Genomic DNA, 12,299 nt, shown 5'->3' on the forward strand with positions numbered 1-12,299 from the left:
CGACAGGGAATTCATGCTTGACAAGTTTACTGGAATTGTTTGAGGGTGTGAAAAATAGAGTTGATGGGGATGGTGTGGGGGGGATGCCAGTTAAGGTGGTTTATTTCAACTTTCTGAAAGTTTTTGACTAAGTCCTACATAAAAGATTAGCATGGAATGGGACGGTAGAGTATTGACAAAGATGGAAACGTAGTTAGTGGACAGGAAACAGAGTAAGAATAATTGGGTCTTTTTCCGAATGGCAAGCAGTGGGGACTTTAGGGTTTAGTGCTTGGGCCTCAACAATTCACAATATATGTGAATGAATTTGGATGAGGGAATTAAATGTAATATCTCTAAATTTGCAGAGAACATAAAGCTGTTGTAATTATACGTAAGCTTGACTCTGCTGGTTAATTTTTCAAATGCAATGATTTATTACAACTGGAAACACTTAGTGCTGAGTACATTACACAGTCGATAGATGTCTAGTTCCCCAATTTCACTACTGGACAAGTTCCCCCACACCTTGTGCAGATGTTCTAGTCTCTCCCTGATTGGATTAGTAGGTCACGTGACATCTCCATCAGAACTTGTTCTTAATTACAGCTGAACGAGAGGGTGATCTGTGAGCAGGATGCTTCAGTGTGATTTGGACAAATAAATGATAGACGCAGGATAATGTGGATAAATAAGAGGTAATTCACTTTGGGAGTCGAAACAGGAAGGGAGTTTGTTAGCTGAATGGCTATAAATTGAGAAGAATGTGTAACAAGACTTCACACGTCAGTCATTGAATATAAGCATGGAGGTACAGCAGGTGATCAAGAAGGTAAACTGTATGTTGGCCTTCATACCAAGAGGATTTAAGTACAAGAGCAGGGATGTCTTTCCACAATTATACAAGGCCTTGGTGAGGTCTCACCTGGAATATTGAGTGCACTTTTGGTCTCCTTACCTGAGGAAGGATGCTCTTGCGGAAGAGAGTGCAACAAAAGTTTTCAGACTGAGGTATGAGAAGAGGTTAAATCAGCTAGGATTCTATTCCCTGGATTTCAGAAGAACAGTGGGGAGATCTAATCGGGATCTGTAAAATTCTAATCAAGAGTTGATGTTGGAAGATGTCCCTGATGATGGGGCAGTCGGGAACCAGGGATCACAGTCCAAGGATATCAGACAGACCATGTTGGACTGAGATGAGGAATTTCTTCACCCTGAGAGTGGTGAGCCCATGGAATTCACTGCTATATGTAATCAAGGCCAAGACATTGTATGATTTCACAAATTAGTTGGATTTACACTTGGGTCTGGAAATGCCCAAGGATATGGAGGGGAAAAAGTGGATTTTTGTGTTCTTGAGAAAGAAATTATCATTGGAGTGTAATTTTCACAACCGGTGCAAGTTTGACACTGATTGACTTGGTTCAGCGATCACTAAGTGTCAGGGTCCACAGCATGATTCCATTTTGAATCCAGTTTGAAAGGGTAGAAGAGTGGGTTTGCCAATGGTGTTTTAGACCTGAATATGGGCAAGGAAATGGCATGAGCCAAGAAATCCAGAAAATTGCAATCAGTCAGTATCGGGGCAAACTCTGCTGGTTGGAGTTTTATCTGGAACATAAGAAGATGGTGTCTTTCCACTCCTGTCACTGGCTGGTTAGCATTGATTGCCTGTCCCGAGTTGTCTTTGAACTGATTGAAATGATCTCACAAGCCAAAGGGCAGTTGAAAATCCATTTCATCATTGAGAATCTGGAGGAACATTAAGGCCAGATCAATGAATCTGGCAGATTTCCTTCCTTAAAGGGTATTTGTGACTAGATGGGTTTTTCCAACTGTGGAGAGTGTGCTGCTGGAAAAGCACAGCAGGTCAGGCAGCATCCGAGCAGCAGGAGAACTAATGTTTTGGGCAGAATTTTCAACAATCAACAATGGTTTCATGGTCATAAGATTGTTAATAGGAGAAAGTGAGGACTGCAGATGCTGGAGATCAGAACGGTTAAAAAATGTGTTGCTGGAAAAGCGCAGCAGGTCAGGCAGCATCCAAGGAGCAGGAGAATCGACGTTTCGGGCATAAGCCCTTCAGTAATGAGTAAGGTGTGCCAAGCAGGCTAAGATAAAAGGTAGGGAGGAGGGACTTGGGGGAGGGGCGTTGGGAATGCGATAGGTGGAAGGAGGTTGAGGTGAGGGTGATAGGCCGGAGAGGGAGTGGTTTGTTTTTACTGAATTCAAACTCCACTGTCTGCCATTGGCAGGATTTGAACCCAGGTCTCTGAGACTGTATCTGAGCTTCTTGATTAATAAGCTAGTGATACTACCCCGAAGCCATCTGGTTGTTAGAGAGCAGCCAAGTCGGCTCCAGGGCATCTCTACAGGAGCTCCTTAGGGTAATGTTCTTGGCCCAAACTCCTTCAGCTGCTTCATTAATGACCTTCCCTCATAAGGTGGGAGTGGGAATGTTGACTGTGATTACACACTGTTCAACACCATTCATGACTCCTTAGATACTGTTCAAATGCAGTGACATCTGGACAATATCCAGGCTTGAGGCAACAAGTAGCAAGTAACATTCATGTCACACAAATGTCAGATAATGACTGTCTCCAATAAGAGACAATGTAATTACGACCCCTGAATATTCAGTGGTGTTGCCATCAATGAATTCCCCCACTATCAACATCCTAGGGGTTATCATTGACCAGAAGCTCAAACGGACTTGCCATATAAACATGGTGGCTACAAAAGCAGATCAAAAGCTCAGCATATTGCAATGAGTAGCTCAGCACCTGACTCCCCCAAAGTCCGCCCACAAGGCACAAGTCAAGAGTGTGTTGGAATACTCTCCACTTGCGTGGATGGGGTCAGCTGCAACAACACTCGAGCTTGACACCATCCAGGGCACAGCAGCTTGCTTGATTAGCATCACATCCACAAACATCCACTTCTCCAACACACTGTCAGCAGCAGTGTCTACTTTCTACAAGATGGACTGCAAATTTTCACCGAAGATCTTTAGGCAGCATTTCCAAACCCACGACCACTTCCATCTAGGAGGACAAAAGCAGCAGATGCCTGGTCACCATCTCCTGCAAGTTCCCCTCCAAACCTTTCAACATCCTGAGTTGGATATATATTGCTATTCCTTTGGAGTCATTGAGTCAAAATCCTTGAATTATCTTCCTAATGGCATTGTGCATCTACCGAAAGCACATGGACTGCATTGGTTCAAGAAGATAACTCGCCTCCACCCTTTTTCATAGCAGTTAGGGGTGGGCAATAAATGCTGGCCTAGTCAGCAGTCATCCTTTTTGAGAGTATGGGAAATGGAACAGTTGCCCTTTTCCTTGCTCCCTTCCCACTCTCCATTGCCTCAACCACTCTTTTCAGATGAAACTAATTTACTTGTCATGTTTATATCAGTTATGTATAGTGTTCACTCCTCAATGTTAGATTGCCTTTATAGGCAGAGAATGAATGCAGATTAGGTCACTGCTATCTGTAATGTCGTCAGTTGCAGCTCTGAGCTTTTGGATGTTTGTTGCTTTTGGGTTTTGGTCCCAACATGACCTTTCTGCCCTTGACCTTGTGTGTGGTTCTCCTAAGGCTCAATTGAATCTTGATGCTCAGAATCTCATTTATCAATCAGATACTTCATTTTTCTGTTCACCAAGATTAATAAAATTTCAAACCATATTCACTGCTTCATTACTTAGTCGGCTGCAGTTTCTGGTCATGATTCTGCTATTGTAATTCTGGGCTCATCTTTTATTTGTTTTCCTCTTGCTCCATTCTCATCCCTCTTGCCTTTCCCAATCCATCCTTATGTCATTTAATAAAAGCAAATTACTGCGGATGCTGGAATCTGAAACCAAAAGAGAAAATGCTGGAAAATCCCAGCAGGTCTGGCAGCATCTGTAAGGAGAGAAAAGAGCTGATGTTTCGAGTCTAACTGACCCTTTGTCAAAGTTTTCCAGCGTTTTCTCTTTTGGTCTTATGTCATTTAATCTCTCCTGCCTCCCTGCCCCTTTGTAACATACTTTCCCTTGCGTTCTTCCTATCGTTGGCTGCACCCATCTTTCCTCACTCCTCTACTTGAATCCTTACAGTTCTCATCTTTTCCAGTTGTTGCTTCCATGCAGATAGAAACATATAGACTTCCTGAGTATTTCTGGTATTTGCTTTTGTTATGTAGAGCTGCATTGCTCATGGTCACTGTTTTCCCAGGCTACCTCTTCCATGTAGTAACTTGCAGTTGACTGTTTTCCTTCCACTAGGCGACAACAGTGCCCAACTTCACATACACAGGGGCTCGGCTGTGTAACTACCTGTCCCAGAACCTAACTATCAACCCCAGAAATAACAACTTCCGGCAGCTGCTGCTACAAAGGTTAGTGCTGGGTCACGTGTCCCGCAAGGTTAAATTACTGTCTCCGATTTTGTCGAACATTCTGTCCTCCTTCCTTTTCAAAATGTTATATTTCTCATGAAACAGAGCAGCGTGTGAAACGAAAACTGTACATGACCATGTTTACTCCAGATTTAGATTTGTGCAGCATCTTTCACAAGCTCATGATATTCCAAGTACTTTGCTGTTTAAGTACTTCTGAAGTGTCGTGTTTGTTGTAATATAGGAACTGTAGACCATGTCCACAAATGTCCATAAACGGCCATGTTACAATTACCAGTTAATCTATTTTTGGTGATGTTGGTTGAGTGATAATTATTGGTTCGGGCACTCGAGACAACTCCCCGGTTCTCTTTGTAATAGAGCCTAAAGTTCTTTTGTGTTGTCACCTGAAAGGCCAGACAGGGACTTTGAATTGTTAAGCTTTCATAGGCTGGTGTTTCCAGCTCCCTCAGTCCTGCACTGCAGTGTCGGTCTATGTGATATCAAATCTTCTGGTGTGAGGCTTGAATGCAACACCTTTTAGTTCAGAAGTTAGAATTTCACCCAGTTGAGCTGTGGTGTTTGGCAAACTGGCTTGAGGAAACGAGCAGCTAAACTTCCAGTTCTGAATGTCATTGTTGTTTGCCTTTTTCTGTAGGTGTCAGACAGAATATATAAAGAGAGATGAGGCGGTGAAAGGTGATGAAAAAATGAGGAAGAAGTTCCACTCGTTCGTGCTGTTCCTTGGTGAGCTGTATCTGAATTTGGAGGTGGGTGTTTCAGGCTCCAGCATGCTTCATTGTTTCGAACTGTGTATTTTTCTCACCGCTGTTTATTGTTTTTGAATAATTTTGGAAAGCTGACTGGAAAATAACTTGCAGATAAAAGATTATTGGTCGCATTCACTTCTAGACTAACTTGTTGCTGAAGACAAGCCACTTAAGACTTTGGGCCGTGTCAGCAAATTCGGCTGCACTGTTTTGGTTTTGGTGAAATTGAGGGTTTTCTCTAACTTTGGAGGTCAGACGAACCACTGTGGCCTTACATGTCCCTCGCTGATTTTCAGATGCGCATCAACATGGCCTGGGAAGGCCCGATCCAGTCAAGTGCTGAGAAGGAGCGAAATTGGTGACAACTGGTCAGGGGATTCATGAGGAAAGCGATTGCTGTTTCTTCAGAGGCGTTTCAAAACATTTCACAGCCAATTAAATACCTTTCAAGTATTAAATCTGTTATTTTTGTAGTAAAATTAAATTGGATGGAACCTTTGAAGAACCTGCACAAGCATGCTGGCTTATAAGGCCCTCTTGTGCTGTACTATCTGCAAGGTGTGTCTACAACAATGAAACTCTCCCTTGGTACTGCAATGAACTATTGGTTGGATTGTGTGTGTAATCTGTAGAATGGGCCTTAAACCCACAAGCTTTTGACTGTGATGAAAGTGCTATCCATTGAATCAAACTGTTGAGATCCAATTGTTTAATTTGTTTCTTAACTTCGAAGACCTGTGACACGGCAGTTGTCTTGTTTGAATTGCGCTGAAAAATATTTGAACATAATTGACTGTGGAAAAACCAATTCGTTTTTGACTTGAAGGGATTTGTTTCTGTTTTGGATTGACAGATCAAGGGGGCAAATGGAGCATCAGCACGAGCTGAGATTCTGCAGACAGGACTTCGTGAATTGCTGAATTCGCTCTTTTCTCAACCCATGGATGATAACCTCATCTGTGCTGTAAAATTACTTAAGGTATGATGGCAGTTTCCTGTTTTCCTTGTGCATTTTGTGTCTTCCTCCCTGCCCATCTCATTAACCTGACCTTTCCTCTTGGTTTGGAGAGCTGAGGATGCTCTGTAACTGTTGGCAGAGTTGTGTACAAATGTGAATATCTATAAGTGAATGAGCCGTATGGCTAAAGCACTTTATGCTCTGATGTCTCAGTCTTGTACTCTGTCCCAAGGACATGCTAATTGTTGTTCCTTTCTTGGCAGTTGACAGGGTCAGTATTAGAAGATGCCTGGAAAGGACAAGGAAAGTCAGATATGGATGAAATAATTCAGCGAGTTGAGAATGTTGTTCTTGATTCTAATAGTAGCAGGTGAGTAAATGTGCAGCACTGAAGCAGCTATGTAATCTAGAGCTTTACTAAAAACAAAATCCTGTAAAAACTCAGCAGGTCTGGAGAGAAAAACAGAGTTAACGCTTCAAGTTTGAGTTGACTCTTCAGAACTGAAAGAACTCAAACTGAACTCTGTTAACTATTTGTTTCCGCACTGAAGTTACAGAGTTGAGCTTCTCCACAACTTTGTTTTTATTTCAGATTTCCAACATCAGTATTTTGCTTTTGAGAGTAATTTTAAGTATTGCTTGAGCAGACTGCTGAATTGTGAAATCTTCTATCAAAAAAGCTATTGACAGGTTATTGTAATTTGAAGATTTCTGGCTGTGAAGCCACAAGCTTCTCTCCATCCTCTCTCTTTCTCCACCCCCTCTCTTTTTCTCCGCCCTCTCTCTCGCTCGCTGTCTCCACGCTCTCGCTCGCTGTCTCCTCGCTCTCGCTCGCTGTCTCCACGCTCTCGCTCGCTGTCTCCACGCTCTCGCTCGCTGTCTCCACGCTCTCGCTCGCTGTCTCCTCGCTCTCGCTCGCTCTCTCTCCGCGCTCTCGCTCGCTCTCTCTCCGCGCTCTCGCTCGCTCTCTCTCCGCGCTCGCGCTCGCTCTCTCTCCGCGCTCTCGCGCTCGCTCTCTCTCCGCGCTCTCGCGCTCGCTCTCGCGCTCGCTCTCTCTCCGCGCTCTCGCGCTCGCTCGCGCTCTCCGCGCGCTCGCTCTCGCTCTCCGCGCTCTCGCGCGCTCGCTCTCTCTCTCCGCGCTCGCGCTCTCGCTCGCCCTCTCCACGCTCGCCCGCTCCACGCTCGCCCGCTCCACGCTCGCCCGCTCCACGCTCGCCCGCTCCACGCTCGCCCGCTCCACGCTCGCCCGCTCCACGCTCGCCCGCTCCACGCTCGCCCGCTCCACGCTCTCTCTCTCTCTCTCTCTCTCCGCCCTCTCTCTCTCTCTCTCTCTCCCGCCCTCTCTCTCTCTCTCTCTCTCCCGCCCTCTCTCTCTCTCTCTCTCCGCCCTCTCTCTCTCTCTCTCTCCGCCCTCTCTCTCTCTCTCTCTCTCGCTCTCTCTCTCCTCTCTCTCTCTCTCCGCCCTCTCTCTCTCTCTCTCTCGCCCTCTCTCTCTCTCTCTCTCTCTCTCTCTCTCCGCCCTCTTTCTCTCTCTCTCTCTCCGCCCTCTCTCTCTCTCTCTCTCTCCGCCCTCTCTCTCTCTCTCTCTCTCCGCCCTCTCTCTCTCTCTCTCTCTCGCCCCCCTCTCTCTCTCTCTCTCTCCGCCCTCTCTCTCTCTCTCTCTCCGCCCCCTCTCTCTCTCTCTCTCTCTCTCTCCGCCCTCTCTTTCTCTCTCTCCGCCCTCTCTCTCCTCTCTCCGCCCTCTCTCTCTCTCTCTCCGCCCTCTCTCTCTCTCTCTCTCCGCCCTCTCTCTCTCTCTCTCTCCGCCCTCTCTTTCTCTCTCTCTCTCTCCGCCCTCTCTTTCTCTCTCTCTCTCTCCGCCCTCTCTCTCTCTCTCTCTCTCTCCGCCCTCTCTCTCCCCCTCTCTCTCTCTCTCTCTCCGCCCTCTCTCTCTCTCCGCCCTCTCTCTCTCTCTCCGCCCTCTCTCTCTCCCTCTCTCTCTCTCTCTCTCCGCCCTCTCTCTCTCTCTCTCTCCGCCCTCTCTCTCTCTCTCTCCGCCCTCTCTCTCTCTCTCTCTCTCTCTCCGCCCTCTCTCTCTCTCTCTCTCACTCTCTCTCTCGCCCCCTCTCTCTCTCTCTCTCCGCCCTCTCTTTTTCTCTCTCTCTCTCCGCCCTCTCTCTCTCTCTCCGCCCTCTCTCTCTCTCTCTCTCTCCGCCCTCTCTTTCTCTCTCTCTCTCCGCCCTCTCTTTCTCTCTCTCTCTCCGCCCTCTCTCTCTCTCTCTCCGCCCTCTCTCTCTCTCCCGCCCTCTCTCTCTCTCTCTCTCTCTCCGCCCTCTCTCTCTCTCTCTCTCTCTCTCCGCCCTCTCTTTCTCTCTCTCCGCCCTCTCTCTCTCTCTCTCCGCCTCTCTCTCTCTCTCCGCCCTCTCTCTCTCTCTCTCTCCGCCCTCTCTCTCTCTCTCTCTCTCCGCCCTCTCTTTCTCTCTCTCTCTCTCCGCCCTCTCTCTCCGCCCTCTCTCTCTCTCTCTCTCTCTCTCCGCCCTCTCTCTCTCTCCGCCCTCTCTCTCTCTCTCCGCCCTCTCTCTCTCTCTCTCTCCCGCCCCCTCTCTCTCTCTCTCCGCCCTCTCTCTCTCTCTCTCTCTCTCTCCGCCCTCTCTCTCTCTCTCACTCTCTCTCTCGCCCTCTCTCTCTCTCTCTCTCTCCGCCCTCTCTTTTTCTCTCTCTCTCTCCGCCCCTCTCTCTCTCTCTCTCCGCCCTCTCTTTCTCTCTCTCTCTCTCCGCCCTCTCTCTCTCTCTCTCTCTCTCCGCCCTCTCTCTCTCTCTCTCCGCCCTCTCTCTCTCCCTCTCCGCTGTCTCTCTCTCTCCGCCCCTCTCTCTCTCTCTCTCTCTCTCGCCGCCCTCTCTCTCTCTCTCTCTCTCTCTCTCGCCGCCCTCTCTCTCTCTCTCTCTCCGCTCTCTCTCTCTCCGCCCTCTTTCTCTCTCTCTCTCTCCGCCCTCTCTTTCTCTCTCTCTCTCCGCCCTCTCTCTCTCTCTCTCCGCCCTCTCTCTCTCTCTCTCTCTCCGCCCTCTCTCTCTCTCTCTCCGCCCTCTCTCTCTCTCTCTCTCTCTCCGCCCTCTCTCTCTCTCTCTCTCTCCGCCCTCTCTTTCTCTCTCTCCGCCCTCTCTCTCTCTCCTCTCCGCCCTCTCTCTCTCTCTCTCTCTCTCGCCCTCTCTCTCTCTCTCTCCGCCCTCCTCTCTCTCTCTCTCTCTCTCCGCCCTCTCTTTCTCTCTCTCTCTCTCCGCTCTCTCTCTCTCCGCCCTCTCTCTCTCCGCCCTCTCTCTCCGCCCTCTCTCTCCGCCCCCTCTCTCTCTCTCTCTCTCCGCCCTCTCTCTCTCCCGCCCTCTCTCTCTCTCTCCCGCCCTCTCTCTCTCCCTCTCTCTCTCTCTCTCTCCGCCCTCTCTCTCTCTCTCTCTCCGCCCTCTCTCTCTCTCTCTCTCTCTCCGCCCTCTCCTCTCTCTCTCTCTCTCTCTCTCTCCGCCCTCTCTCTCTCTCTCTCTCTCTCCGCCCTCTCTCTCTCTCTCTCTCCGCCCTCTCTTTTTCTCTCTCTCTCTCCGCCCTCTCTCTCTCTCTCTCCGCCCTCTCTCTCTCTCTCTCTCCGCCCTCTCTCTCTCTCTCCCCCGCCCTCTCTCTCTCTCTCCGCCCTCTCTCTCTCTCTCTCTCCGCCCTCTCTCTCTCTCTCTCCGCCCTCTCTCTCTCTCTCCGCCCTCTCTCTCTCTCTCCGCCCTCTCTCTCTCTCTCTCTCTCCGCCCTCTCTCTCCGCCCCCTCTCTCTCTCTCTCTCCGCCCTCTCTCTCTCTCTCTCCGCCCTCTCTCTCTCTCTCCGCCCTCTCTCTCTCTCCGCCCTCTCTCTCTCTCCGCCCTCTCTCTCTCTCCGCCCTCTCTCTCTCTCCGCCCTCTCTCTCTCTCCGCCCTCTCTCTCTCTCCGCCCTCTCTCTCTCTCCGCCCTCTCTCTCTCTCCGCCCTCTCTCTCTCTCCGCCCTCTCTCTCTCTCCGCCCTCTCTCTCTCTCCGCCCTCTCTCTCTCTCCGCCCTCTCTCTCTCTCCGCCCTCTCTCTCTCTCCGCCCTCTCTCTCTCTCTCTCTCTCCGCCCTCTCTCTCTCTCTCTCCGCCCTCTCTCTCTCTCTCTCTCTCTCTCCCTCTCTCTCTCCGCCCTCTCTCTCTCTGCCCTCTCTCTCTCTCTCTCCGCCCTCTCTCTCTCTCTCTCTCTCCGCCCTCTCTCTCTCTCTCCGCCCTCTCTCTCTCTCTCCGCCCTCTCTCTCTCTCTCTCTCTCCGCCCTCTCTCTCTCTCTCTCCCTCTCTCTCTCCGCCCTCTCCCTCTCTCTCTCCGCCCTCTCCCTCTCTCTCTCCGCCCTCTCTCTCTCTCTCTCCGCCCTCTCTCTCTCTCTCTCTCTCCGCCCCCTCTCTCTCTCTCTCCGCCCTCTCTCTCTCTCTCTCCGCCCTCTCTCTCTCTCTCTCTCTCTCTCTCCGCCCTCTCTTTCTCTCTCTCTCTCTCCGCCCTCTCTCTCTCTCTCTCTCTCTCTCTCTCTCTCTCTCCGCCCTCTCTCTCTCTCTCTCTCTCTCTCCGCCCTCTCTCTCTCTCTCTCTCTCTCTCTCTCCGCCCTCTCTCTCTCTCTCTCTCTCTCTCTCTCCGCCCTCTCTCTCTCTCTCCGCCCTCTCTCTCTCTCTCCGCCCTCTCTCTCTCTCTCTCCGCCCTCTCTCTCTCTCTCCGCCCTCTCTCTCTCTCTCTCTCTCTCTCTCGCCCTCTCTCTCTCTCTGCCCTCTCTCTCCGCCCTCTCTCTCTCTCCGCCCTCTCTCTCTCTGCCCTCTCTCTCTCTCCGCCCTCTCTCTCTCTCCGCCCTCTCTCTCTCTCCGCCCTCTCTCTCTCTCCCGCCCTCTCTCTCTCTCCCGCCTTCTCTCTCTCTCTCCGCCCTCTCTCTCTCTCCGCCGTCTCTCTCTCTCTCTCTCCGCCCTCTCTCTCTCTCTCCGCCCTCTCTCTCTCTCTCTCTCTCTCTCTCCGCTCTCTCTCTCTCTCTCCGCCCTCTCTCTCTCTCTCTCTCTCTCTCTCTCTCCGCCCTCTCTCTCTCTCTGCCCTCTCTCTCTGCCCTCTCTCTCTCCGCCCTCTCTCTCTCTCCGCCCTCTCTCTCTCTCCGCCCTCTCTCTCTCTCTCCGCCCTCTCTCTCTCTCCGCCCTCTCTCTCTCTCCGCCCTCTCTCTCTCTCCGCCCTCTCTCTCTCTCTCTCTCTCTCTCTCCGCCCTCTCTCTCTCTCTCTCCGCCCCTCTCTCTCTCTCTCTCTCTCTCCCGCCCTCTCCCTCTCTCTCTCTCTCGCCCTCTCTCTCTCTCTCCCGCCCTCTCTCTCTCTCTCCGCCCTCTCTCTCTCTCTCTCCGCCCTCCCTCTCTCCCCCCTCTCTCTCTCTCTCTCTCTCTCCGCCCTCTCTCTCTCTCTCTCTCTCTCTCTCCGCCCTCTCTCTCTCTCTCTCCCTCCGCCCTCTCTCTCTCTCTCTCTCTCTCTCCGCCCTCTCTCTCTCTCTCTCTCTCTCCGCCCTCTCTCTCTCTCCGCCCTCTCTCTCTCTCTCCGCCCTCTCTCTCTCTCTCTCTCTCTCTCCGCCCTCTCTCTCTCTCTCTCTCTCTCCGCCCTCTCTCTCTCTCTCTCTCTCTCTCTCCCTCTCTCTCTCCGCCCTCTCTCTCTCTCCGCCCTCTCTCTCTCTCCGCCCTCTCTCTCTCTCCGCCCTCTCTCTCTCTCCGCCCTCTCTCTCTCTCCGCCCTCTCTCTCTCTCTCTCTCCGCGCTCTCTCTCTCTCTCCGCTCTCTCTCTCTTTCTCTCTCTCTCTCTCTCCGCCCTCTCTCTCTCTGCCCTCTCTCTCCGCCCTCTCTCTCTCCCCTCTCTCTCTCTCTCTCTCTCTCCGCCCTCTCTCTCTCTCTCTCTCCCGCCCCTCTCTCTCTCTCTCTCTCTCTCTCCGCCCTCTCCCTCTCTCTCTCTCCGCCCTCTCTCTCTCTCCGCCCTCTCTCTCTCTCTCCGCCCTCTCTCTCTCTCTCTCTCTCTCGCCCTCTCTCTCTCCGCCCTCTCTCTCTCTCTCTCCGCCCTCTCTCTCTCTCTCTCTCCGCCCTCTCTCTCTCTCTCCGCCCTCTCTTTCTCTCTCTCTCTCTCCTCCGCCCTCTCTTTCTCTCTCTCTCCGCCCTCTCTTTCTCTCTCTCTCCGCCCTCTCTCTCTCTCTC

General features: G+C 51.1%; 1 protein-coding gene across 1 annotated transcript in view; it reads left to right on the plus strand.

The window, feature by feature from the left end:
- Nucleotides 1–12,299, plus strand: part of paip1 (poly(A) binding protein interacting protein 1) — a 67,665-nt gene that overhangs the window by 38,858 nt on the left and 16,508 nt on the right. Inside the window, exons 4-7 of the mRNA XM_060842381.1 lie at nt 4,254–4,366; nt 5,025–5,136; nt 5,990–6,115; nt 6,358–6,464. Of these exons, the coding sequence (XP_060698364.1) occupies nt 4,254–4,366; nt 5,025–5,136; nt 5,990–6,115; nt 6,358–6,464 (458 nt within the window). The remainder of the gene's footprint in view (nt 1–4,253; nt 4,367–5,024; nt 5,137–5,989; nt 6,116–6,357; nt 6,465–12,299) is intronic.

This window comes from Hemiscyllium ocellatum, chromosome 2, assembly GCF_020745735.1.
Source record: "Hemiscyllium ocellatum isolate sHemOce1 chromosome 2, sHemOce1.pat.X.cur, whole genome shotgun sequence".
In the NCBI taxonomy this organism is placed as follows: Eukaryota; Metazoa; Chordata; class Chondrichthyes; order Orectolobiformes; family Hemiscylliidae; genus Hemiscyllium; species Hemiscyllium ocellatum.